Genomic DNA, 24968 nt, shown 5'->3' on the forward strand with positions numbered 1-24968 from the left:
AGTGGCTGGTGGGTTTGAACTACCCAAATTAAGGTTCAAACCTACCTTTCGGTCCAGTACATTATCCTGAAGTACCACATCAGGTAGTTTATAGAAAAAAGATAACAAGTATCTTTGTACAGTAAATAATCATCCCTAAAAAATTTTCTGTATAAATAAAAATATTAAAAACATTTTATTTGTTGGGTGCTGTCGAGTCAATTTTCAATTCAGTGTCCCATGTGACAGAGAACTGCCCACTAGGGTTTCTAGACTATATTCTATAATCTTTATGGGAGCCGACTAGGTCTTTCTCTTACGGAGCCGCTGAGTGGGTCAGGTCCACCAATCGTTCGGTTATCAGCCAAGCGTGTAACAGCTGTGCCACCAAGGACCCTTTTATAAATTGTTGTTGTTGTTAAGTGCAGTGGAGTCAGTTCCAACTCACGGCAACTCTATATAGGGTTTCCAAGGTGCAGCTCGTGGGTTTGAACCATAGATCTTGCGGTTAACAGTTCAAGTGCTGACCCAGCTAATAGATGAGGACCTTGTTGTTGCAAATGATTGATAACCAAAAAGTTGGTAATTTGAACAAACCTAGTATCTCTGCAGGAGAAAGACCTAGTGATCTCCTCCTATAAAGATTATAGCCTAGAAAACGGCGGGGGACAGTTCTACTGTGTCACATGGGGTCACTAAGAGTTGAAACTGAATAGCATGGAGGATAAGCACTCAACCTCAGGGTAGGTTTCTACCACAAGGTCAGTCGTTCAAACTCACCAGCCACTCCTCGGAAACCTTACACAGGAGAGCTATAAGTCAGAACAGATTTGATGGCACTTAACAACAACACATCATTAGATACATATGCTCACTCTATATACCAGTAGTGGTCAGTGAAGAAAAGTACAAAATCCCTTAGTTTACTTCCTAATGGTTGGAAACATAACTGTTAATTAATTTGTTACTAATTCACACAGCACTGAAGGAAGTGGTCACAGATTTTACTGAATACAGTATAAATTCCATCTCCTGAAAGATGACTTTAGATAGGAAACCAAGCTAACAAATCTAAAATGATTGCTCAAAATAACATTTTTCTGAAACTAGTGCGAACCTTAAGGTCAGCGGTTCGAAACTACCAGCCGCTCTGCAGGAGAAAGATGAGGCTTTCTACTCCCGTAAAGATTTACACCCTCGGGAACCCTGTACAGGGTCGCTATGGGTCGGAACCGACTCAACGACACTTAACAACAACAACAGTACTGAAAGAAGCACTGGTGGAACCGTGGTTAAAGTGATTGGCTGCCAACCAACACGTCAACAGTTTGAACCCAGCAACCACTCAGTGGGAGAAAGATATGCCATCAGCTTCTACAAAGAACTGCAACCTTGGAAACCGAATGGGCAGGTCTACTCTGTCCTGTAGAGGCACTACGAGTTGAAATAGACTCAACGGCAGTGAGGTGGGTAGTTCCAAAAACACATGATTATCTTCACATTTACTAAAGATAACATAAAGGAATAGAACCCAAATATAAAAGATCTAATCTTAAAACAGTTTGGAATGGTGCTGGAGGATAAGCAATGTTGGCAGTTCAAACTCACCAGCCACTGTAAGTTGGAACCAACTTGACAATACTTAACAACAGCAATCTTAAAATATTTTCAAAACCATTTATATACAACTGAGACTTGTATTTATGAAAACTGATAAATAACTTTATGTCTTAGCAGTTTATTTCAAACATACTTTCCCCGCAGGATGTCACAACAATTCAGTCACATTATATTTCCTATTTATACTATTTAATCATCTTAACAATTACTACCTAACCTTTAAATTATAATAACCTATGACAGCAGTATTAAGTAGATAATTTACAGAATTAAAAAACAAATTACCTTATTTACTTTCTCTGCACTACTACCTACGACTACAGAACAGCCACATGTTTGCAGGTGTGAGCTGATGGCACTGTAAGTTAAAGAAAGAAGATTGAAAAAATGACTAGAAAACAATTTCACAAACTGAGAACAAAACAAAACAAGTTAGTGTGAGTCAGTTTCAAATAACTGAGAATAGCTGTACATACTGAACATCAAGGCTACAAAGACAATACCAACTTTCACTTGTGGACCACTCGACATTTCCACAGGCTTTCACAGAGATCCTCTCATTTGAACCTTTAGACAATCTAGTTAACAAAACGGTACCACTATTTCACAGCCAAAGAAACTAAGGTGCAGAGAGGTTAAGGGATGAATTTAAAGTCAAATGGGAATTTCTTAAAAAATTCACGGCTGTCTCTGAGCAGAATCAGGACTAGCGCACTTCTGATTCAAGCCACTAAGGCATACAGGTTAGCACACTTCTGATATTTCATCAGAAGTCTGCGAGAAAAGACATCAAAGCTTTTGTTCTTCATTTTTAAATATAACTGCAATTGCACAAAAACATTATACAAGCATACCTCATTGTACTGCACCTCCTTGTTTCATTATACTTTGCAGATAATTGTATTTATTTTATTTTATTTTTTTACAATCGAAGGTTTGTGGCAAGTCTATCAGCAACCTATTTTCAATGGCATGTGCTCATTTCATGTCCCTGTGTCACATTTTGGTAATTTTCATATTTCTAACTTTTTCATAGTGCTTTTGTACACTCAACAGACTACAGCGCAGCGCAGATATAACTTTTACATGTACTGGGAAACCAAAAAATTCACATGACTCACTTTACTGGGGTGGTTTGGGACCAAACCTATATACCTTCAAAGTATGCCTGCATTAAGAGATGAGATAATACACGTACCATAGGGACTAACATGTAAACCCTCAGTAACATGTAAAACACTAGTACCTCAGCTAGCCATGAGGTAGCTACCAAAAATTCATGAAAATATCCCATGGTCTTTCAATTCCACTTTTCCATATTGCTGTTGTTATTACAATTTTCCTCAGAAGAAACAGAAATAGAAAATATTAGCAAAGTGCTTCTGTGATTTATCCAATCCTTCTAACAGTCTCATGAAGTACATATTATTATTATTCCCATTTCTTGGTTAATGAAATGGAGGCACAGTGAGTTCAGTTAGCTCGTGCAGGGAGGGTTATAGCGGGAACCCAAGCAGTCTAGTTTTACAACTAGCAGCTTAAGTATTAAGGTCTACTCTAAGGTGGAAAGAACCAGCACAAACATAAACAATTTTCTTTTCTAGTCCTAATAAGTACAGCTCATTCACAATGAAACTTTATTTGAAAAGGTTCTGTTTTTTCAACTTCAATGAGAAGTAAAACAAGAAACTGGAACCAAACAAGAAACTTAGAGCTCTCGTCTGGGCACTATGGAAACTCAACTTCTTTCAACATTAAATAGCAGAACATCAAATTTGTCACAAACATGTGGGTAATAAACAAGCAAAATAACACACGGCCAAGCAGCAGTTCCCACCACTCATCAGTCAGTTTGTCGTGCTGTGGTGGCTTGTGAGTTGTTGTGATTCTGAAAGCTATGCCACGGATATTTTAAATACCAGCAGGCTCACTCATGGTGGACAGGTTTCAGATGAGCTCCCAGAGGAGACAGACGAGGAAGAAGGAGTGACAACCTACTTCTGAATATTCAGTCACTGAAAACTTTATGAACAGCAGAGAAACATTGTCAGACATAGTACTAGAAAATGATATAGTACTCAGAATACGACTGGAGAAGAGCTGCCTCCTCAAAGTAGAGTTCACCGTGATGAGGTGAATGGAGTAAAGCCCGTGGGAGTAAAACCTTTATTGCTGATGGGGCACAACTCAAAATGAAGAGAAACAGCTGTAAACATCCAATAATCGGAACATGGAATGTACGAAGCATGAATCTAAGAAAATTGGAAATTGTTAAAAATAAAATGGAACGCATAAACATTGGTATCTTAGGCATTAGTGAGCTGAAATGGACTGGTATTGGCCATTTTGAATCAGACAATCACAAGGATTACTATGCCAGGAATGACAAATTGAAGAGGAATGGTGTGGCTGGCATTCATTGTCAAAAGGAACATATCCAGATCAGTCATGAGATACAATGCTGTCTGTGATAGGATAATATCCATGCGCCTACAGGGAAGACCAGTTAACACCAATATTATTCAAATTGATGCACCAACCACTGAAGCCAGTGAGGATGAAATAGAAGAATTCTACCAACTTCTTCAATCTGAAATTGATCAAACATGCAATCAAGATGCACTGATCATTACTGATGATTGGAATGCAAAGGTTGGAAAAAAAACAGGAAAGATCATTAGTTGGAAATATGGCCTTGGTGATAGAAATGATGCTGGAGATCACATGGGAGAATTCTGCAAAATCATTGATTCGTTCATTTCAAATACCTTCTTTAGACAGCATAAGACACGATTATACACACAGACCTCACCAGATAGAATACACAGAAACCACATTGATTACATCTGCGGAAAGAGACGATGGAAAAGCTTTATATCATCAGTCAAAACAAGGCCAGGGGCAGATTGTGGAACAGACCATGAATTTGCTCATATGCAAAGTCAAACTGAAGCTGAAGAAAATGAAAATAAGCCCACAAGAGCCAAAATATGACCTTGAATATATCCCACCTGAATTTAGAGATCATCTGAAGAACAGATTTGATGCATTAAACACTAAAGACAGAAGACCAGAAGAGCTGTGGGATGACATCAAGAACATCATATAGTAAGAAAGCAAAAAGTCATTAAGAAGACAAGAAAGAAGGAAAAGATCAAAATGGATGTCAGAAGAGACGCTGAAATTTGCTCTCCAGCGTAGAGATGCTAAAGCAATGAGAAGAAATGAGGTACAAGAACTGAATAGAAAATTTCAAAGGTCAGCTCGAGAAGACAAAGCCAAATATTACAACAAAATGTACAAAGATCTGAAGACAGAAAACCAAAAAGGAAGAACACACTCTCTTGGCAAATTATTGAATGATATAGAAAGCATCCAAAGAAGATGGAAGAAATATATAGAGTCACTGTACCAAAAGGAAATGGTTAATGTTCAGCCATTTCAAGAGGTGGTATATGATCAAGAGCCAATGATACTGAAGGAAGAAGTCCAAGGTGCAATGAAGGAGTTGGTAAAGAACAAGGTACCAGGAATTGATGGAATAAAAATGGAAATCTTTCAAGAAAGTGAAGTGGCACTGGAGGCACTCACTCATCTATGCCAAGAAATTTGGAAGATGTCTATCTGGCCGACTGGAAAACATCCATATTTGTGCCCATTCCAAAGAGAGGTGACCCAATGGGATGCAGAAATCATCGGACAATCTCTTTGATATCCCATGAGAGTAAAGTTTTACTGAAGGTAATACAGAAATAGCTACAATCATACATTGACAGAGAACTTCCAGAGGTTCAAGCCGGATTCAGAAAAGGTTGTGGAATGAGATATCATTGCTAATGTCTGATGGAACTTGGCTGAAAGCAGAGAATATCAGAAAGATGTTTACCTGTGCTTTATTGACTACGCAAAGGCTTTTGATTGTGTGGATCATGACAAGCTATAGACAACATCGTGAAGTATGATTATTAAGAAAGGTGTGTAACAGAGTTGTATTCTTTCACCATACTTATTCATCCTGTATGCTGTGCAAATAATCCAAGAAGCTGGGTTATATGAAGAAAAACGTGGCATCAGGATTGGAGGAAGACTCATTAACAAGCTGCCATATGCAGATGATACAACCTTGCTTGCTGAAAGTGAAGAGGCCTTAAAATATTTACTGATGAAGATCAAAGAGCACAGCCTTTGGTATGGATTACATCTCAATGTAATAAAAACAAAAATTCTCACCACTGGACCAATGAACAACATTCTTATCAACGGAGAAAAGATTGAAGTTGTCAAGGACTCCATTCTTCTTGAATTAACCATCAACACTCATGGTCAAGAAAAAAAACGACATATTGCATTAGGTATATTTGCTGCACAAGACCTTTTTAAAGTGTTGAAGAGTAAAGATGTCAACTTGAGGACTAAGGTGTGCTGGACCTAAGCCATGGTATTTTCAATAACTTCATATGCATGTGAAAGCTGGACAGATTAAGGAAGACCGTAGAAGAATTGATGTTTTTGAGTTATGGTGTTAGAGGAGAATATTGAAAGCGCCATGGGCTGCCAAAAAAATAAAAATATCTGTGTTGGAAGAAGTGCAGCCAGATCACTCCTTGGAGGCCAGGATGGCTAAACTTCATCTCTCATACTTCAGACATAATGTCAGGAGGGACCAATCGCTGGAGAAGGATATCATGTTTGGTAAGTAGTGGAAGGTCAGAGAAAAAGCAGACGACCCCTAGCAAGATGGAATGGCAAAGCAGCAGCATCAGTGAGCTCAAGCAGGGCAACTATTGTAAGGTTGGCCTACGACCGGACAGTGTTTCATTCTGTTGTGCCCAGGGTCGCTCTGAGTCGGTACTGACTCTATGGCACCTAAGAAGAAGAACAAGCAGTAGTTCAGATACGCAGTGCTGTCCTCAGAGTAATCTGAGCTAGATTATCTTCTGTCTTGTTGTAGGTAAGCTTAAGATTAGTATTTGCTTCATCCAGCTTTTTTGAGAAGAAAGAAAACGCTTACTTGAGAAGGAAGCCTTCATGACAACTGTCACCAATATCATCATCATTGAGTACGGTGTCAGCTATCTAAAACACACCAAAAAGACAATTGTATGAGTCTGGCTAGAACAAAATGGTGAAATAAGACTTAACAAATTCTGAATTCTAGGTCCAATATCACATACTTGTCCTCATTTGGAGCATCAAAAGTCCCCACAAAACAATCTTTGTGCATTAGCATATACTTTTAGAAGAACAAATGTGAAAGCTGGTCAGGCAGGTCAAGCAACAATTTTTTTTTTAAAGAACAACTTCCTCTTTTTGTCAGAACCAGGATGCATGTATGTCTTAAATACAAAGGCAAAGTGTAACAAGAACAATTTCCTAAAGACATCTGTCTGTACACATAGTAATTGATTTAAATTGTCCTCAGTAAATGAATCAGGGAACTAAATTAGTAGCAATAAGCAAACTTCCAACAGCCACTGATTTGTACAAGGTATTATTACAAAAAGGACTGCAGTAACTATTGACAGCTTCTATAAGGTCTGGAATTCTTCCACTTCAAGGAAATATAATAGTGGTGACATGAACTAATTACATTTAACTTTATCCTAACTACTGCTGATCAAAAAAAGTCTCTGGCCATACAATTCAGGATTTTATATGTGCTTTTTGTTAAAGTGAATACTTCACATAAATAATCTATTGTTGTTGCTAAGTGCTGTGAAGTCAGTTCTGACTCATAGTGACCCTGTAAATATATATACATATTGTTGTTGTTAAGTGCCATCAAGTTGGTTCTGACTCATAGCAACCCTGTGCAGGGTTTCCAAGGAGTGGCTGGGGAGTTTTAACCAATGACATGTAGCTCAAACGACCTTGCAGTAGGATGCTTTTCCTACAGTGCCACACCTGGAGTCCTTAAGGAGCTCTGGTAGCGTAGTGGTTATGAATCGTCTGTGAACTTCAAGGTCAGCAGTTAGAAACTACCAGCTGTTCCACGGGAGAAAGATGAGGCTTTCTGTTCCTGTAAAGATTTACAGCCTCAGAGAGCCTGTGCAGGGTCACTATGAGTTGGAACTGACTCCATGGCACATAACAACAACAACAACAACAAGGATCAGTATTGGACTGCAAACCACAAGGTCAGCAGTTCAAACCCACCAGTGGCTCCTTGGAAATCCAGTAGGATTGCTATGAGCAGGAACTGACTCTACAGCACTCAACATGTGACATAACATACATGTATGACATACACATATTGCTGTTGTTATTAGGTACTGTCGAGTCATTTCTGATCCATAGTGATCCTATACAGGGTGTCCGAGGAGCAGCTGGTGAGTCTAAACCACCAACACGCAGTTCACACAGCTTTGCAGTCTAGTGCATTAACTCACAGCACCACACTAGGACTCATCACAAATATTGTTGTTGTTGTTAAGTGTCGTAGAGTCGGTTCTGAACCATAGCGACCCTGTATAGGGTTTCCGAGGAGCAGCTGGTGAGCCTGAACCACCGACCCTGCAGTTCAAATGGCTTTGCAGTCTGGTGCATTAACCCACAGCGCCACACCAGGACTCCATAACAAATATACATACTACTAAAATTAGATTATTTCCAAGAGACAAAATTATAACATAACTAAAGGGAATTGATAAGGGGTACACTTATGTTATTTAACAATTTAAATAAAAACTTACATCTATTTCTTCAGAAACACTGTGTGATTTCATAGATGAAAGCAGTTCCATTACAGGAATTACTTCTCCAGTAAGCATTGGAATAATACTCTGACCCTGCATAGTAGAATAAAATGAGAGAAAGAGCATCACACAATATGGGATACAGTGGGCAATAAAACAACCAAAAATGAAGGCAAAGAATAACACTCTTCAACGGAAATTCTTGCTAGCTTATTAAAACACTGTCCAAACACATCTACTATTCCTATTAATTTCTAAAGAATTTACATGTTAAAGCTCATTTTCATTCTTCTACGAATGATTTTCTTTAGTCAATACAAAATCACTGGTTTATCATTTCCTGCATGTGCAGTAATAAAATCACCATGCTGAATTTGGAAAGGATCTCGCTTGTTTGAACCCACTGTTACTGCCACTATGCCAATCTCATTTGGGGATCTTTCTCTTTTTTCCTTGTATATTTGCCATTGTCGTTAAGTACTGTCATGTTAGTTCCACCTCAGAGACCCTGCATAGGGTTTCCAAAGAGTGGCTGGTGAATTTGAACTGCTGACCATGTGGCTCAAATGGACCCTGCGGTCCAGTGCTTATCCTACAGCACCCAGTATTTCTGTAAGCTTTTGGGCAAGTTATTATTTTATGTATTGTCTGTCTCGGTCATGCTATGAAAACCCAGATAAAAGGCAATCCAGCCATGTTTAGACTGGAGTTTTACAAAAAGGAGCAATGAAGATGGCATGCCAGGAGTCATAGGATTAAATTAACGCACTCCTTCTCCATTGGAGATTTCACTTTGGGAGAACTTCTTTGTCCTACAGAAAGGGTTTGCATTTAATTTTCACAGGGAAGCCATATTCTTATAGTCATACTTCTTCACCTCTGGTGTCTGCTCCCCAAAGGTATTTAAAGTCATGGGACCAACATAGCATGTTTTCCTAGAGAGCCTGTGTTACTGGAAGCCCAGGAGAGAGTTGGATGATAAACCATCATGGCAAATTTTAATATTAAAATGAAGATATGGTGGCGGTAGTGGTGGTTATGTGCCATGGAGTCAGTTCTGACTCATAGCGACCCTGTAACGGGGTTTCTGAGGCTGTAAATCTTTACAGGAGCAGAAAGCCTCATCTTTCTCCCGCAGAACAGCTGGTAGTTTCACACTGCTGACTTTGCAGTTCGAAACCCGATTTGTAACCACTATGCTACCAGGGCTCCCTAAAATGAAGATATGCTATGGAGTAAAATGTAAGTTGCATGAGTTTTAAAAATGTAACATGAGACTTCAAATAAGTATTGTGCTTAGAGCTATGGCTGCACCTCCAGACATCTGAGGGGTGTACCTGTTCTCCTGCTGTTAATAACAACTTCTATGGAAGTGCTTGAGAAGCAATTTATACCTTAAATAAAGTCTCATGCACAAAGTTTTACTTTTACTTTGAATAAGGTACCCCAAACTTTTCTGTGTATAGAAAATAGATAGCAAAATATTAGTTTGCCAATTGAACTCTTCTAGCCTAAGATGGACTCGTAGCATGGTGCTGTAGGATCAGCACTGGACTGCGAACCACAAGGCTGGCAGCTGAAATCCATCAGCTGCTCCTCAGAAACCTTACAGGGTTGCTATGAGTCAGAATCGACTAAACGGCACTTAACAACAACAGCCTAAGATAGGAGTGTAGTAGCTCCAAAGGCTAAGCACTGGACTGCGAACCATAAAGTCTGTGGTTTGAGGCCGCTAGCTGTTCTGTGGGAGAAGGATGAGGCTTTGTGCTCCTGCGAAGATTTAAAGCCTCGGAAACCCTATACAGGGTCACCATGAGTCATAATTGACTCAACGACACTTACCAACAAGTAGTCTAAGACAAGGGACCCTGATGCCTTTAACAGTGCTTAGATGCTTGGCTGGTAACTGAAAGGTTCACAGCTGGAATCTAGCAGCTTCTCCCCAGAAGAAAGAGGTGGCATTAACCTTACAGTGCAGATCTACTTGGGCCCACAGGGTTGTTATGACAATCTTGGCTTTTCACATCTTGTTGTTGTCGAAGTGCTGTTGAGTCAGTTATGACTCACAGTGATCCTGTATAGGGTTTCCGAAGAGCCACTGATGGGTTTGAACTGCCAACCTTAGGATCCAGTGTTGATCCAACAGAACCACACCAGGAATCCAAAGACATGGACATTTTCATTTGGTTCACTAATTTTCAATATCTCCATAAAAGTTGTATTAATTTGGGGGCTCACTATCTACAAGGAATGAGTCTTCTAGGGCTTAACAAAATGTACCATCCATCTTTTTCAGGAATGTGCAGGTGTGTTAAGTGCCGTCAAGTCATTATTGACTCATGAGGACCCTGTATAGGGTTTTCCAAAGCTATAAATCTTGACAGGAGCAGAAAGTCTCATCTTTTTTCCTGACACATGTAGTAGGGATAGTGATATTAGATAGAATATAAGATGCTTTTTACCTGATCTTCCATTCTCTCTGTGCCTTCTAAGACAATCTTCTGAACATTTTCTTGCCTTTCCTGAGCAAGAAAAAGTCTATTTAATAAAAATCTTTAAAAAATGTTTATCAAAACTTTATTAAATGGCATACTTTACATTTATTTAGCTCATGGCAAAAATACTTGCCACTTTAGCGCAAAAAAAAAAATTTGAAAAGGATAGGAAATGAGCCCAACAAATCAATGCTTTCATAGACAATTCAAAATAAAATACAAGTCAAACCAGAGAATTAAGCAGAAGATAGTCAATATCTGTACAGTTTCACACAGGAAATAATGACTTGAACTTTTCAAATTAATTAAGATCAAGCTGATTCTGTAAAAGACAGAGCTTCTGCTTTTAAACGATTTTCACATACACGAGAAAGAAAGAAAACCTAAATAGCAGTTAAAAACTACCAAACAAAACACTAGTCTTTGGAACTATATTTTTCCTTTCTAGCTGATAAAAGTCTTACACAGCTAGTAATGCTTAAATGGACTTCTAGGTTGGTATCAAAATCAAATTAAAATGTGTTCTTTAGATCTGTTAAAGATATGTAGAAATGTAAATATCACTATGATAGGATTTAGAGGCAACAATCATTTTCTGTAGCTTACTCTGCAAAATCAAAAGGAAATCACATAGAAATCATTTAGTCCAACCTCCTCACTTTATAGGCAAAGAAGCCAAAGGAACCAAAGGCTATGTGTCCAACCACTTAGGAAATAACTGTTTTTCACTGTCTATCCCTAAGCACAGAATTAAGTAAAAGGGTTATGCAATGCAAATCTAAAAAGCATCTGCTTTTAGAGTCAAAGGCTTCAAGACAAATCTAAAACTTAGGATATTTAAAAATTTTTTCCCAACTTTAGCATTTCATTTGTAAAGTGGAACTACCACCTTCTTCCTTGTAAGGTTATTAGGAAGATCATAGCTACTGGGCCAGACCTATCTGCATCTAATAGAGTAGACCCAAAATACATGTTATTAGTCAACTACATAAAATTCTGAAAAATCAGACACCAATGAAACAGAAGATAGACTTTTAATGGCTAGGTTAGCACAATTAGTAAATTTAAAAGCACTCACCTTATGCATCCATATCCTTCCTTTCCGAATAATGTGTGTTAATCTATCAACACACACTCTGTGAAGTGGGAGATAGAAACTAAGTTCCGTCTGTGGAAGTATAATTGATAGTCCATATGTACTCCGATCCCCATTCCAGTTTCCATCAAAAATTAAGGAAACAATAATTACGCCCTTTTCAGACAAAACAAAAAACTTTACATCTATAGCTCCACTCTCTGCATTGCGAAGGATTTCCCCATTTAGGGTATGGTTAGCAAGAAAAGTTATTTCTCCATCGCTCAGAAGTACCTGTTCTGTCTTTGGAGCCCAAATGTGCCTTACTCTCGGGCCAAGGATATTGTCCCAGTAAGCAAAGGTAGCTGCTAGTAAAGGTGATTCACCACTTAAAGCAATCTCTGTCTTGGCAACAGCTGGAGACGGTGGTGGGCAGAGAGTCGACATCACTGCCTCCCAATTGTCACATTATCCAAACATTCCAGAGACTTCTAAACAGTGACAGATAAAACCAATGATTAGTTTCAGCAATTGTAAGGACACCCATCAAAGATGCAAATATTTAGACTTAAGTGCTTTTCTCCTCTTCAGTCAAAAAAGCTTTGGAAGTAAGCTTCCTACCAAGATAGAGATTTTCAACAAGCATGAAAGGTGCACATAAAATGCTTGTTGATGTCATAATTTTATGAGACATAGTACCTTGTCACTTATATTCAAGGCATACATTTAAAAATCCAAAATAATAAACAACTAAAGAAATGTCATATACTAAAGCTCACAGAACAGACCCACTGTTTCCATATACCCAGTCTAACTTTATGAACAATTCTAATATGATTGGGCATTTGCTTTTAAAGCCATCATAACTAGAGAGGAACAAATCAGGGATAGGAGAGCTCAGCTAGAGACCAGGCTGCCTGACAACAGAAATCTTAAAGCTCATAAAAGGACACATAAAACAGACAAAAGAAGACAAAAACACAACAGTCTGGAACTAAAACAAAAAATGAGCAAACAGTCTTGTCATCTATACTCAATGAACATTCTAGGGATCAAGGTATTAAAGTCCAATGGTTGGCAGTGGTGGTTGTGTGCCATCAAGTCAGTTCCAATTCATACTGACCCTGTTTCCAAGACAGCAATATTTATGCAAGCAGAAACCCTCATCTTTCTCCCAGTGACCAGTAGTTTCAAAGGGTTGACCTTGCATTGAAAATGACATGGATACATCAAGACAAGACTCCTGGTGTGGCGCTGTAGGTTCAGCAATGGACTGTGAACCACAAGGTCAGCAGTTCAGACCCTCCAGAAGCTCCTCAGAAACCCTATACAGGGTTGCTATGAGTCAGAACCGACTCGACAGCACTTAACAACAACAATGCTACACTATAATAGCGCTATAGCATTATATCATAACCAAAAGAGTTTGCTTCTAAATGGCTAAAATTAAAAAGCACTTCAGCTACTTAGAAAGGTTTGCATGGATTCCTGTTGATGCCTTTCGACCTACAGATAAAAACAGACACAGAAGAATGAGCTGCCGAGGTTAGAGAGCCAGGCTAGAATCCAGGTCTCCTGGTCCTCTTGCTCAACTTTTAGATCTTAAGCTACTCAGTATGTTGCTCTAAGAACACAAATTCCATGTGGTTTGAATGTAATAATAATCAGTCCTGACCAATACTTGTATTCAAAGTGGGGAAACAAGTAGTGATAATTTCATGTAAGAAAGTCTACATTATACTAGCAAGGGAGAGCCTAAGGGAGATATTTGATACATGAATTTATGACAAAATATACATATTACTTAAATAATTTTATTTTCAGCTTGTCAAGCATTCAGGAACTCCTGAAAAGCAGTGATTTCTATTTTTAGAGTCCTAGTTAAACACTTTTATCACCATACTAAGGACAGGCACACGGAGCCTGGCAAAACTTAATCATAAGTATGTACAGAAATGGTTGAACACAAAGCCAGTTTGTATTTGTGTTATCTTTTATTTCAGAAGTTTACTCAGATAATATTTACTTTTTTATATGCTATATTAATGGCTTAAGAGACTACAACAGTGGATATTGTTGTACACCTTGTTCAAAATACCCATGTTTACTTAAATAATTTAGAATGATAAAGGATATAGGCATGTCATTTGAATTGAAATTGTAATGATGGTATTGCTGTCAGCGTTAAAAATAGCACATTGGAAGTAAAAAAAGATGAAAACACCCATCCATGAAATTATATTTTAAAAATGATTCTTTCATTCTAGATTTTTAAAAGTGAATAATCAGAAAGGAACTGGAACATTTCATTGCTTCATTGAAAATAAAAACATTTCCTAAAACCAATTCCTGGTGTGGCGCACAAGGTTTGCAGTTCAAACCCACCAGCTGCTCCTCAGAAACCCTAAACTGGGTTGCTATGAGTTGGAGCCAACTCCATGGCACTTAACAACAGCAAAATTGACCTGAGTCCTAGAGTAAAATCTGATTGACCTATGGGAAAACTTTTTACCTCCTTGTGAAAATTACACTATTAAATCTCAATTGCTGTTGTGAGCTGTCAAGTCAGTGACCTTGAATAGGGTTTCCGAGAAGAGGTTGGAGAGTTTGAAGCTCTGACCTTGCTGTTAACAGTCCAGCGCCAACCTTGCAGTTCAAAGCAACTTTGCAGGTCAGCACATTAACCCACAGCACCATACCAGGACTCCCATTCATTCTTATTCCTAGTGTAATTAGAAAGAAAAGAAGGACATGATCATGTATTGTTTAGCTTTAAATTCTACAAAAAAGCAATAATCTGAGAAATGAAATGTCACAGAGAAGTATAAAAAGGGCAGTTTGTGTAAATGATTTTATTAGCATTTGGAAGTCCTCTTTGGTGAGGAAAGTCCACATATGTAAATGTCACTGAAAAAAATCAATTCAAAACCAACAGTCATTTATCTACACACCTCATGTTTAAGAACCCTCAGGATACTCCAGAGGGTTCTTAAACATTAGTGTTAAGTGTCTTTTGAGGAGAAGCAGGACTAAGTTGAGTAAGATTGCAACTTGCCCCTAAACACAGCACAAGGATCATGAGGGTTTACCCAATACACTTTCTGAAAGAGTCCAACATATGTAGGCATAAAGATTATAGTTGTTAAGTGCCACTGAGTCAGTTCCAACCCAAAGCGACCCTCTTAGAGTTTCCCAGGAGTGGCTGGTAGGTTTGAACTGTGGACTTTGTGGTTTGCAATGCAGTGCTTATCCTCCAGAGCTGTATCAGGACTTAGCATTCGATAAAGCTATTAGCAGAATGGTAGGTTTGAGGCTTTGCTTTGCCTTAAACCTTTGCCAAAAATAAACTATCATTTTTATTGGTTTGAATACTGATCGGTATGAATTATTTTAAAAGTATGTTGATACACTATTATAAATCAGAATTCTACCATCCTGGGACTCACACTTGAACATTCTTTCTGTTTGTTTTCATTCAACCCACAGAGAACCAGGGTCCTTTAAAATAGGAGCTGCCCAGGCCCACTTTAATGCTAGTGAACTGTTTGTAACACCAGGCTGTCTGAAGTGTTTCTACACCTGATGAGACTCTAGAGGTGAAGCGCATGACATCACTTACAGGTAACCATCCCTCTCAGCTCCAAGTTTCTCAGATAACTGGCAGATAACCAACCTACCACAACTTGGTTGGTGGTAATTGTGTGCCATTAAGTCCCTTCTGACTCCTAGAGACCCTGTATAGGGTTTCCCAGGCTGTAAAGCTATGGGAGCAGAAAGCCTCATCCTTCTCTCCTGAGTGACTGTAGAAATGAACTGCTGATCCTATGGATAGCAACCCAACTACCAGGCTCTTTAGGGTTACTTAGTAAACAACCCAAATGCATGTTTGCAAGACAGGAATCTTCTTCATAGGTTTTTTACTTCTTTCTCTGAAAACAAATTAAGGACTGCCACGGTAGTCAAATAGAGATTTTTTAAAATAACATTTCTTGGTGGTGGTGGTTATGTGCTGTGGAGCCGGTTCCGACTTTCCAATGCTGTAAATCATTACGGGAGCAGAATGTTCCATCTTTCTCCTGCGGAACAGCTGGTAGTTTCGAACTGCTGACCTTGCGGTTCGCAGCCCGATTGTTCCCTTAGGTACAGTCTAGGCTCACAATCTGCAATGTGATCTATAATTTCACACCAACCCCTTACGTATAACGAGCAGAGTCATCATGAGGCAGTTTCCAACTGACTCCCGTCCTAGATCAAGTATTCTACCTCGGTATTAACAATGTCTCATAAACATTCTTGTTTTTGTGGTGGTGTTCCAAGATGCTGAATGTGTTACAAAACGAATCTTCTGTACAAAATCAAAGGAAACCCAGACATACTGTGTACCCTTTGTTTTGCACTACAGGTGATGGCTGGCAAGTTTGAATAGGAATTTATCCACTGGCCACAAGCCCACAGTTAGGTCTCCACTGGGAAAGAGCCACCCCTTGGAGCAAGCGCATGAATTCATTAGTCTGGCAGTGTTCACTGTGGCCAGAAAGATCCCTTATGGGCATCTGTGTGATGTACATGGCAGACATAATCAGTGCACTTCTCTCTCGAACTGATACCATCAGTGGTGTCATGACACCAAGCACTGCCCTGTCACAAAGGTTCACTTCCTCTTAAGTAAGAAGGCTGTACAGCCCCAGAGCTGTGAAGCAATCAGACCAGGCACCAGCGAAAGGGCGCACACCTGGTCTAGAATCGCTGCCCCAATTTACAAGGCATCAGCACTCCTTAGAAGCTTCTAATGAAATGTTGTGGGCGTGGATCGTGTCCACACACCCACTTCCCACCCTGCAGTATCTCCAGGCAGGGCCGGAGACCTGGTCGGGATTCTAAGGAGCCGCGCTGTCCGCCCTTCGGCCTTCCTCCCGGACACACTGCTCGGTGGCCAGATGCTCTTTTCCCTTGAGCCCCCATCGTCTCCTGTCGAGTTCGGGGGAGACCCGCTCAGGGGCAGCGGGCGGGAAACATAGCGAGAGGCCCGATCCCCAGGAGACCCTAGTTTGTGTCGCCGCCGGGAAACCAGGGGCCCGGATGCGGGTAACTGCACTAGTCCCCAGGCTGGAAAGCAAGACACCCGGCTTCTGTCTGGGAAGAGAGGGGAAACGGAGGACAGGACGAGACCGGGAGAGAGTCCCCAACGCCCCCCGACAGCCCGACCCCAAAGCACCAGCTCCGCGGCCGGCTCCTCACTCACCTACTCGCCACCGCCAGCGCCTCGGCCGCCGCTGGCGTCGGGACCGCAACCACAGCCCCGCCTCCGGTCCCGCCTCTGGGCCCGCCCCTTCGCGAGCGCCCCAGCAGCTCTTGAGATGGCCTTCTAGATGTCGTGGATTCCCGCCTTGTTTTCTAATAGTGGTTAAACTTTATCCTACCCTTCCTAGTTCACCTTCAGTGAATGCAGTGATAGCAAAAGTAGGGGAGGAAAGGCAGGTAAAACAAAAACACACCTCCTAAATACGCACCTCCTACTCTTTAGACCCCGCCCCCGGTGGGAAGAAACCGGGCAACGCGGACCGCTGACGCAAAAAGCGCCATCTTACATGTGGGCGGAAGTCACCTCCACCTCCTAGTAGGACACCGTAGTTTACGTATTTGGCGGTTTCGCTGTTCAATGACGTTAACTCTAGAAGTCCTTAAGAGGGGCACTGTCTTTGCTCAAAGATACGCATGGTGAGAATGTTAAAATGTTATTAAGATCGACGTGTGGCTTTACGGAGAAAGGCTGCACTCCCTGAAATAATAGAGGCATAGGTGGTGTTGTGAATAATTTTATTTGTTTGGTAGGTAGTGGACACCTAACATATGTTTGGTGAAAGAATTAATTTTTCTGTGTTACAATCAAGTATTCTTACTACTTCATGCTAGCCCCGGTTAGGTAACTTCCTATGAAGTTACCCACCCCATGATGTGTAATCACAATTTTGTCTTTCCTTTACATGTAAGCATTTTCTCAAGCATCGTTTTAAACACTTTGTAAACGTCATTTTTGCTAGTTGCACATTGTAGATGAGTTGTGGGTTTTTTTAAGCTTTAAAGAGTTGTATACCATTCTGTTTGATAATCTATATGATGTCCGTTTTTGAACCTGGAGTTAACTCAGCCTTTTGGTCTCCAAGTGTATATATTTTAATTACTTACTGTATAGCATTTAGCATTTTTTGTGTTTAAAAATCCTACAGCGTATCTTTATCATTCACAGGGGGAAGAAAGTGAGAAGTATATAATACATAAATGACTCAAAAAGCAACCTCCTCACCCCAAAGCTATGCTTATATTATAACGCTAAATAACTACCATTTACTAACTTCCTAGCTGTTCATGCTCACCAGTTGCTCCTCAGAAACCCTATACAGGGTTGCTATGGGTGTGAATCAACTCGACGGCACTTAACAACAACAACAACAACGTGTGTTTGGAGTCCTGATGTGGCACTGTTGGATAAGCACTAGAGAGCTAACTGAGAGGTTGGTATTTTAAACCCACCAACTGCGGCTCGGAAACACTGTACAGGGTCTCTGTGCATTGGAATCGTCTCAACAGCATGTACCGCAACAACAATGTGTGTTTAGTACAATGCTCATCTGTCTGTATGACACTTAATCCCCTCCATCCTTCCAGACTAAGATAACAGATATTGACATTCATGATTTATAGGAGATAACTGGGAATCAGAGAGATTTAATTGTTTACTCATAGGCACCTGGCTAGTTAGTTGATTGGAGCTTCTTGTTGTTAGGTGCTGTTGAGTTGGTTCCAGTTCATAGCAACCCTTTGTACAACAGAAGGAACACTGCCTGGTCCTGAGCCATCCTTGCAATTATTGTTACACTTGAACTTATGCCACTGTGCCAGTTTATCTCTGGGGACTCTTGTTATTTTTTGATGACCCTCCACTTTGCCAAGCATAATGTCCTTCTCCTGGGTCTGGTCCCTCCTGGTAATATACTCAAAGCATGAGAGATGAAGTCTTGCCATGCTTGCTTCTAAGGAGCATTCTGGCTGTACTTCCTCCAACACAGATTTGTTTGTTCTTCTGGCAGTCCTGGTACTGTCAATATTCTTCTCTAACACCATAATTCAAATGCATCCATTCTTCTCTGATCTTGCTTTTTTATTGTCAAACTTTCACTTGCATATGAGGCTATTGAAAATACCATGGCTTGGGTCAGGCGCACACCTTAGTTCTCAAACGATAATCTTTTGTTTCCAGCATCACAGCAATATACAAGCCACTGCAGTAAGACAAATTGACAGATGAGTGGTGGTGATTGGAGCTACTTTTGTGCTATTCCTGGGATGACTGAATCTGGAGGACATTAGGTTAGTATGAGTTTCTTAGACAGGCCCTTATGGGAATTAATACAAACATACCCTGTTCAGAATAAGACTGGGACGCAGATTAAATACCTCAGAAAGGAATGCAGTGCCAAAAACAGTTTTGTCTACTACAAAATTTTGCCTAGAGATAATTCCCTGTTCCTTCAGAAGTTTTGGTTTTGTACACTGTCGTACATATTTCCTAGGAGAGAAAGAATCAACTATAAGAGCTTGAATTCTACATGGTCATGAGAAATAAGATGTATAGTAAAACCTACGAAAGTGGAACCTTTGTAAGATGGAAAGTTGTCTAAGAAGGAAACAAATATTTCCCACTAAAACAAAGTAGTGAAAAAGTGATGCAACTGTAACCTGTGAATGGCAGAAAATTTGTGAGACCCAGGAAAATAAGTCTGTCCTGTCTGGTACTGGCTGCATAGATTGCAGTAAGTAACAGAAATTATCTATGCATACTAGATGATTTTTCAGCACATCTAACCGAGCAATTGTGTAGGCACTGTGTATCAGTGGCTTGGATAGCTTTTGTTGGAGTATGGGGAAAAAGTAAATATGATTTAGTGGTGAAATCTCAAAATAAGACAGGGGAAGAGCTGCTTCCTCAAAGTTGAGTAAATCTTAATGACATAGATGGAACCAAGTGTTTGGGAACCTTCATTTTCTGATAGGGCATGACTCAAAATGAGAAGCAGCGGCTGCAAGCATCCACTAATAATCAGAATATTGAACATATGAAGTATAAATCTATGAAAGTCATCAAAAATGAAATTAAATGCGTAAAAATAGATATTCTGTGCATCAGTGAGCTGAAGTGGATTGGTGTTGGCCATTTTTAATCAGTCATGTGCGTTTACCATGCTGGGAATGAATAATTCAGTAAGAATGGCGTTGCATTCATCGTCAAAAGAATATTTTAAGATCAGTTTTTAAGTACAGTGCTGGCTTTGATAGGATAATAGTCATACACCTACTAGGTAGACCAGTTAATATGACTGTTATTTAAATTTATACACCAACCATTAAGTCAATTATAAAGAAATTGAAGAATTATATCAACTTCCTTATTCTGAAAATTGTCAAACATGCAATCAAGATGTATTGATAACTACTAGTGATGATTGGAATGCAAAAGTTGGAAGCAAAAAAGAACAGATCAGTAGTTGGAAAATATGGCCTTGATGATAGAAGTTATGCTGAAGATTACAATAAAATTTTGCAAGACCAACGACTTATTCATTGCAAATACCTTTTTTAAACAACATAAACGGTTAGTATACATGTGTACCTCACCAGATGGAACACATAGGAAACAAACTGACTTCATCTGTGGAAAAAGACAATGGAAAAACTCAATATCATGGACCAAAACAGGGCCATGAGTTGACTATGGAACAGACCACCAATTGCTCCTGCGTAAGTTCAGGTTGAAGCTGAAGAAAATTAAAACCAGTCCCTAAGAACCAAAATGGAACATTGAATATATTCCAACTGAATTTAGAGACCATCTCAAAACAGATTTGATGCACTCACCACTAATGAGCAAAATCCAGAAGAGTTGTGAGATGATATCAAGAACATTGTATGTGAAGAAAACAAAAGGTCATAAAGCAGATAGGAAAAACAGAGAAGATCAAAATGGATGTCAGAAGAGACTTTGAAGCTTGCTCTTGAGCATAGAGAAGTTAAAGCCTCTGGAAGAAATGATGAAGTACAAGAGCTGAACATAAAATTTCAAAGAGTAGTTCAAGAAGACCAAGAAAAGTATTATGATGAAATATGCAAAGAACTGGAGTTAGTAAACCAATAGGAAAGAACATGTTCAGCATTTCTCAATCTAAAAGAACTGAAAAAAAAAATTCAAGCCTCAGGTTGTAATACTGAAGGATTCTATGGGCAAAATATTGAATGGTGCAGGAAACATCAAAAAAAGATGGAAGAAGTACACAGTCACTGTTGATGTTCATCCATTTCAAAAGGTAGCATATGATGAAGAACCTATGATATTGAAGAAAGAAGTCCAAACTACACTGAAGACAATGACGAAAAATAAAGTTCCAGGAATTGACAGAATACAAATTGAAATCTTTAAACAAACTGGTGCAATGCTGGAGTCTCTCACTCGTCTATGACAAGAAATTTGGAAAACAGCGACCTGAACCACCAACTGGAAGAGATCCATGTTAGCACTACTCATTCCAAAGAAACATGACCCAGTGGAATGCAGAAATCATAAAGCAATACTATTAATATTTACATGCAAGTAAGATTTTTCTGAAGATAATTAAAAACAGTTACAGCAGTACATTGACAGGAAGTTGCCAGAAATTCAAGCAGGATTCAGAAGAGGACGTGAAATTAGGGATATCATTGCTGATGTCAGATGGTGCTGGGGTTTTCCCTCGACATAGTTGTCACGAGTTTTTGGTTCACGAGGAGGGGAGATCCAGCGGCGATAGGGATAGCGAAAGAATACACAGACAAACAAAAGAAGGGAGACAATGAGGCACCCCAAAGCCAGGGTGGATACATCACTGGTGGGCAGACTTGGGACTACAGGCATCATGGCCTCTGCAGGCAGCGACTCACTGCCATGCAATCTTTAATGCATGTCTTCCAACCCGTAATGCACCGCAATCTTTACTCCATGCCTTCCAACCAGTAATGCACACCTGGGGAGGCCCGGGCCTCTGTTTTATTTAGGGGAGGAGTTTCACACCAAGCTGGGAGGGACTAAAACAGGATACAGCTAACATCAGTAATTTTCCAGACATTCAGGTAACTTTACATTGTACATCACTGGTTCGAATCCCAGGCCAGCAACTTGGATTCTCAGGCCCAATTAACATATCTATAGCCCCTGAGGTCAGTTGGGGGAAGGTGAGAGTTCTGCAGGAGACGCCCAGGTGAATGGGCTGCACCTGGAAAAGGGATTAGGGAGGATGGGTTCTTTGTCTATAGAACAAAGAACCGAGAAGTAGCTAAGATATTTTTAGTTAATCCTTTGGAGAAAGGTTTAACCTTGCAACCTTTAGTCTCGGCTTTAGGAAAATATCACATTTATCTGTGGATTTTCAAAGGCTCCAGTGTATTAATTTAATATATATACCTGAATATTAAGATGAAAGCAATTTTCCATTAACTGCCAGTGGCCTCATTTGTTACACTCAGCCCTAGAGGGCCTCGAACCTCTGACTAGTCTTACACGGTCTGCAACAAGATGGATCTTGGCTGAAAGCAGAGTATTCCAAAAAGATGTTTACTTGTCCTTTATTGACTATGACAAGTCATTCGACTGTGTAGAGATCATGACAAACTATGAATAACATTTCAAGAAATGAGAATTCCAGAACATTAAATTGTGTTCATGAAGAACCTGTACATACACCAAGAGGCAGCTATTTGAACAGAACAAGAGGGTACTGAAGAATTCAAAATCAGGAAAGGTGTATTTCAGAGATGAATCCTTTCACCATACTTATTCAATCCGTATGCTGAGTGAATAATTTGAGAAGCTAGATTATAAAAAGAAGAATGTGGCATCAGTATTGGAGGAAGACTCATTCACAATCTGTGATATGCAGATAACACAATTTATGCTGGAAGAGAAGAGGACTTGAAATACCGATGAAGATCAAATTTCAGTTTGGATTGTACCTCAATATAAAGAAAACAAAAGTTTTTACAACTGGACCAACAAATAACATCATGATAAAAAGAAAAAGAAAAAAATTGAACTTGTCATAGACTTCATTTCATTTCTTGGATCCACAATCAATGCTCATAGAGACAGCATTCAAGAAATCAAAGGATATATTTCATTAGGCAAATCTGCTGCAAAAGACCTCTTTGAAGTGTTAAAAAACAAAGATGTCACTTTGAGGACTAAGGTATGCCTGGCCCAAGCCATGGTGCTTTTAATGCATGTGAAAGTTAGACAATGAATAAGGAAGACTGTAGAAGGCAGTACCCATGCATTAGAATGGTTGGATTAGTGAAGAATGTTCACTGCCAAAAGAACAACCAGATCTGTTTTGGAATAAGTACAGAATGCTCCTTAGAAGAGAAGATGGCAAGACTCGTACTTTGGACGTGTTATCAGGAAGGACCAGTCCCTGATGAAGGACATCGTGCTTGAGAAAGTGGAACGTCAGTGAAAAAGAGGAAAACCCCAACAAGATGGATTGACACAGTGGGAACAACAATGGACTCAAACAACAGGAAGTGTTTCGTTCTGTTGTGCAGAGGGTTGCTATGAGGAGATGATTAGTTTTTAAACTTGGGGCAAAGAACTTCTCTGTACCTCCAAATCCTCAATTGCTAAATGGCATGGAGAATAATAGCTTCACAGATAAGTAGTGAGGCTCATGTAAAAGCAAGCTAAGAATTTAACACTTTTAACAAATGCTAGTTCTAAGCGTAGTGGTTACAAATCAGGCTGTGAACCGCAAGGTCAGCAGTTTGAAACTACCAGCTGTTCCGCAGGAGAAAGATGAGGCTTTCTTCTCCCGTAAAGATTTACAGTCTCGGAAAACCTATACAGGGTCGCTATGAGTTGGAAGTGACTCCATGGCACACAACAACAACAGTTCTAATCTTAATTTGAGTGACTATTCAGGGATAATGGGAATGCGGTTGCTTCATATGATAAGCACTCGACTATGAACCACAAGGTCCACCATTCAAGGCTGCCAGCTGCTCCATGGGAGAAAGATGAAGCTTTCTGCTCCTGCAAAGGTGTAGAACCTCAGAAACCCTGTACAGGGTTGCTATGAAATGGAACCAGCTCCATGTCACTTAGCAGCAAGACTTTTAAACTGTGTACATATTTAGAAATTAAATACATATAACATCAGAGTCCAGGGCATCTTCCTGCTACATCACAAACATCGGTTATTGTCAGGAAGCCCTTTTCCATCCTCCCTTTTTAATGTATTTCAGAACTGTATTATATGCTGCTGCAGAGCTGGAGTTGAGGACTCGTTGATTAGCTCCCATTTACCAAGATTATAGAAAATTGGATTTAACTGTGACTGGCATGTGAGTGCTCTGATGTGAGACATGGATGAGGAACATTGCTATATAAACCACAATGCATTTAATTTTTAAAAAATAATGAGATTTTGTGTGGTTGCCTTAATTGTTGTAGACTTATCAATATGCACTTTATGGTACATTACCTTCGGTTGGAATATGAATAAGCCAACACCCAACTGAACTACTTCCCATTGAAATCTTGGCTCCTGACTGAGGAAAGCTAGGGCTGTGAGCAAGGCTGATATAAATGGATTAGAAAGCCGTTGTGGATCTGTGTCTGGAGCCAACAGCCTGTAATTCTAATGTTGCACAAGGTGGGCAATGGCCCTGCAAAAGAACACTATTAGACCCCAACGTATATTTCGTTTCAGCTTCTCCTGGGACTCACGATTCTATAAACAATAAGTCAGTAAGCTTCTGAGTGAGAACAATAACATCCATGACCAGGTACTATAACCTCTGTTTGTTGCATGTTACCATTCTGCACCTTGTAAGTTATAGTTGTGAATGCTCGAAGTCCCAAGATAGCATGGTCAAGTCCTCAGGGGAATGAAATCTCTATCTTAGTGCTCATTGTTGTTGTTGTCAGGTACCATTGAATCGGAACCGACTCATAGCGACCCCATGCACAGCAGAATGAAACAATGTCCGATCCGGGGCCAACCTCACTACCGCCGCCACACTTGA

At 39.8% G+C, this 24968-nt stretch overlaps 1 protein-coding gene and 1 pseudogene across 1 annotated transcript in view; one reads left to right on the forward strand and one right to left on the reverse strand.

Moving 5' to 3' along the window:
• The window catches only part of LOC102840448 (chromosome unknown open reading frame, human C9orf72), a 32135-nt gene extending 14967 nt beyond the window's left edge, over nucleotides 1–17168 (reverse strand). The window contains exons 1-6 of the mRNA XM_006863013.1: nucleotides 17107–17168; nucleotides 11868–12355; nucleotides 10757–10816; nucleotides 8292–8387; nucleotides 6611–6675; nucleotides 1885–1957 (exon numbers count right to left, since the gene is read on the reverse strand). Coding sequence (XP_006863075.1) covers nucleotides 1885–1957; nucleotides 6611–6675; nucleotides 8292–8387; nucleotides 10757–10816; nucleotides 11868–12311 — 738 coding nt within the window. The 5' untranslated portion in view covers nucleotides 12312–12355; nucleotides 17107–17168. The remainder of the gene's footprint in view (nucleotides 1–1884; nucleotides 1958–6610; nucleotides 6676–8291; nucleotides 8388–10756; nucleotides 10817–11867; nucleotides 12356–17106) is intronic.
• Nucleotides 16944–24968, forward strand: part of LOC102834438 — a 39962-nt pseudogene continuing 31937 nt past the window's right edge.

This window comes from Chrysochloris asiatica, unplaced genomic scaffold, assembly GCF_000296735.1.
Source record: "Chrysochloris asiatica unplaced genomic scaffold, ChrAsi1.0 scaffold00053, whole genome shotgun sequence".
In the NCBI taxonomy this organism is placed as follows: Eukaryota; Metazoa; Chordata; class Mammalia; order Afrosoricida; family Chrysochloridae; genus Chrysochloris; species Chrysochloris asiatica.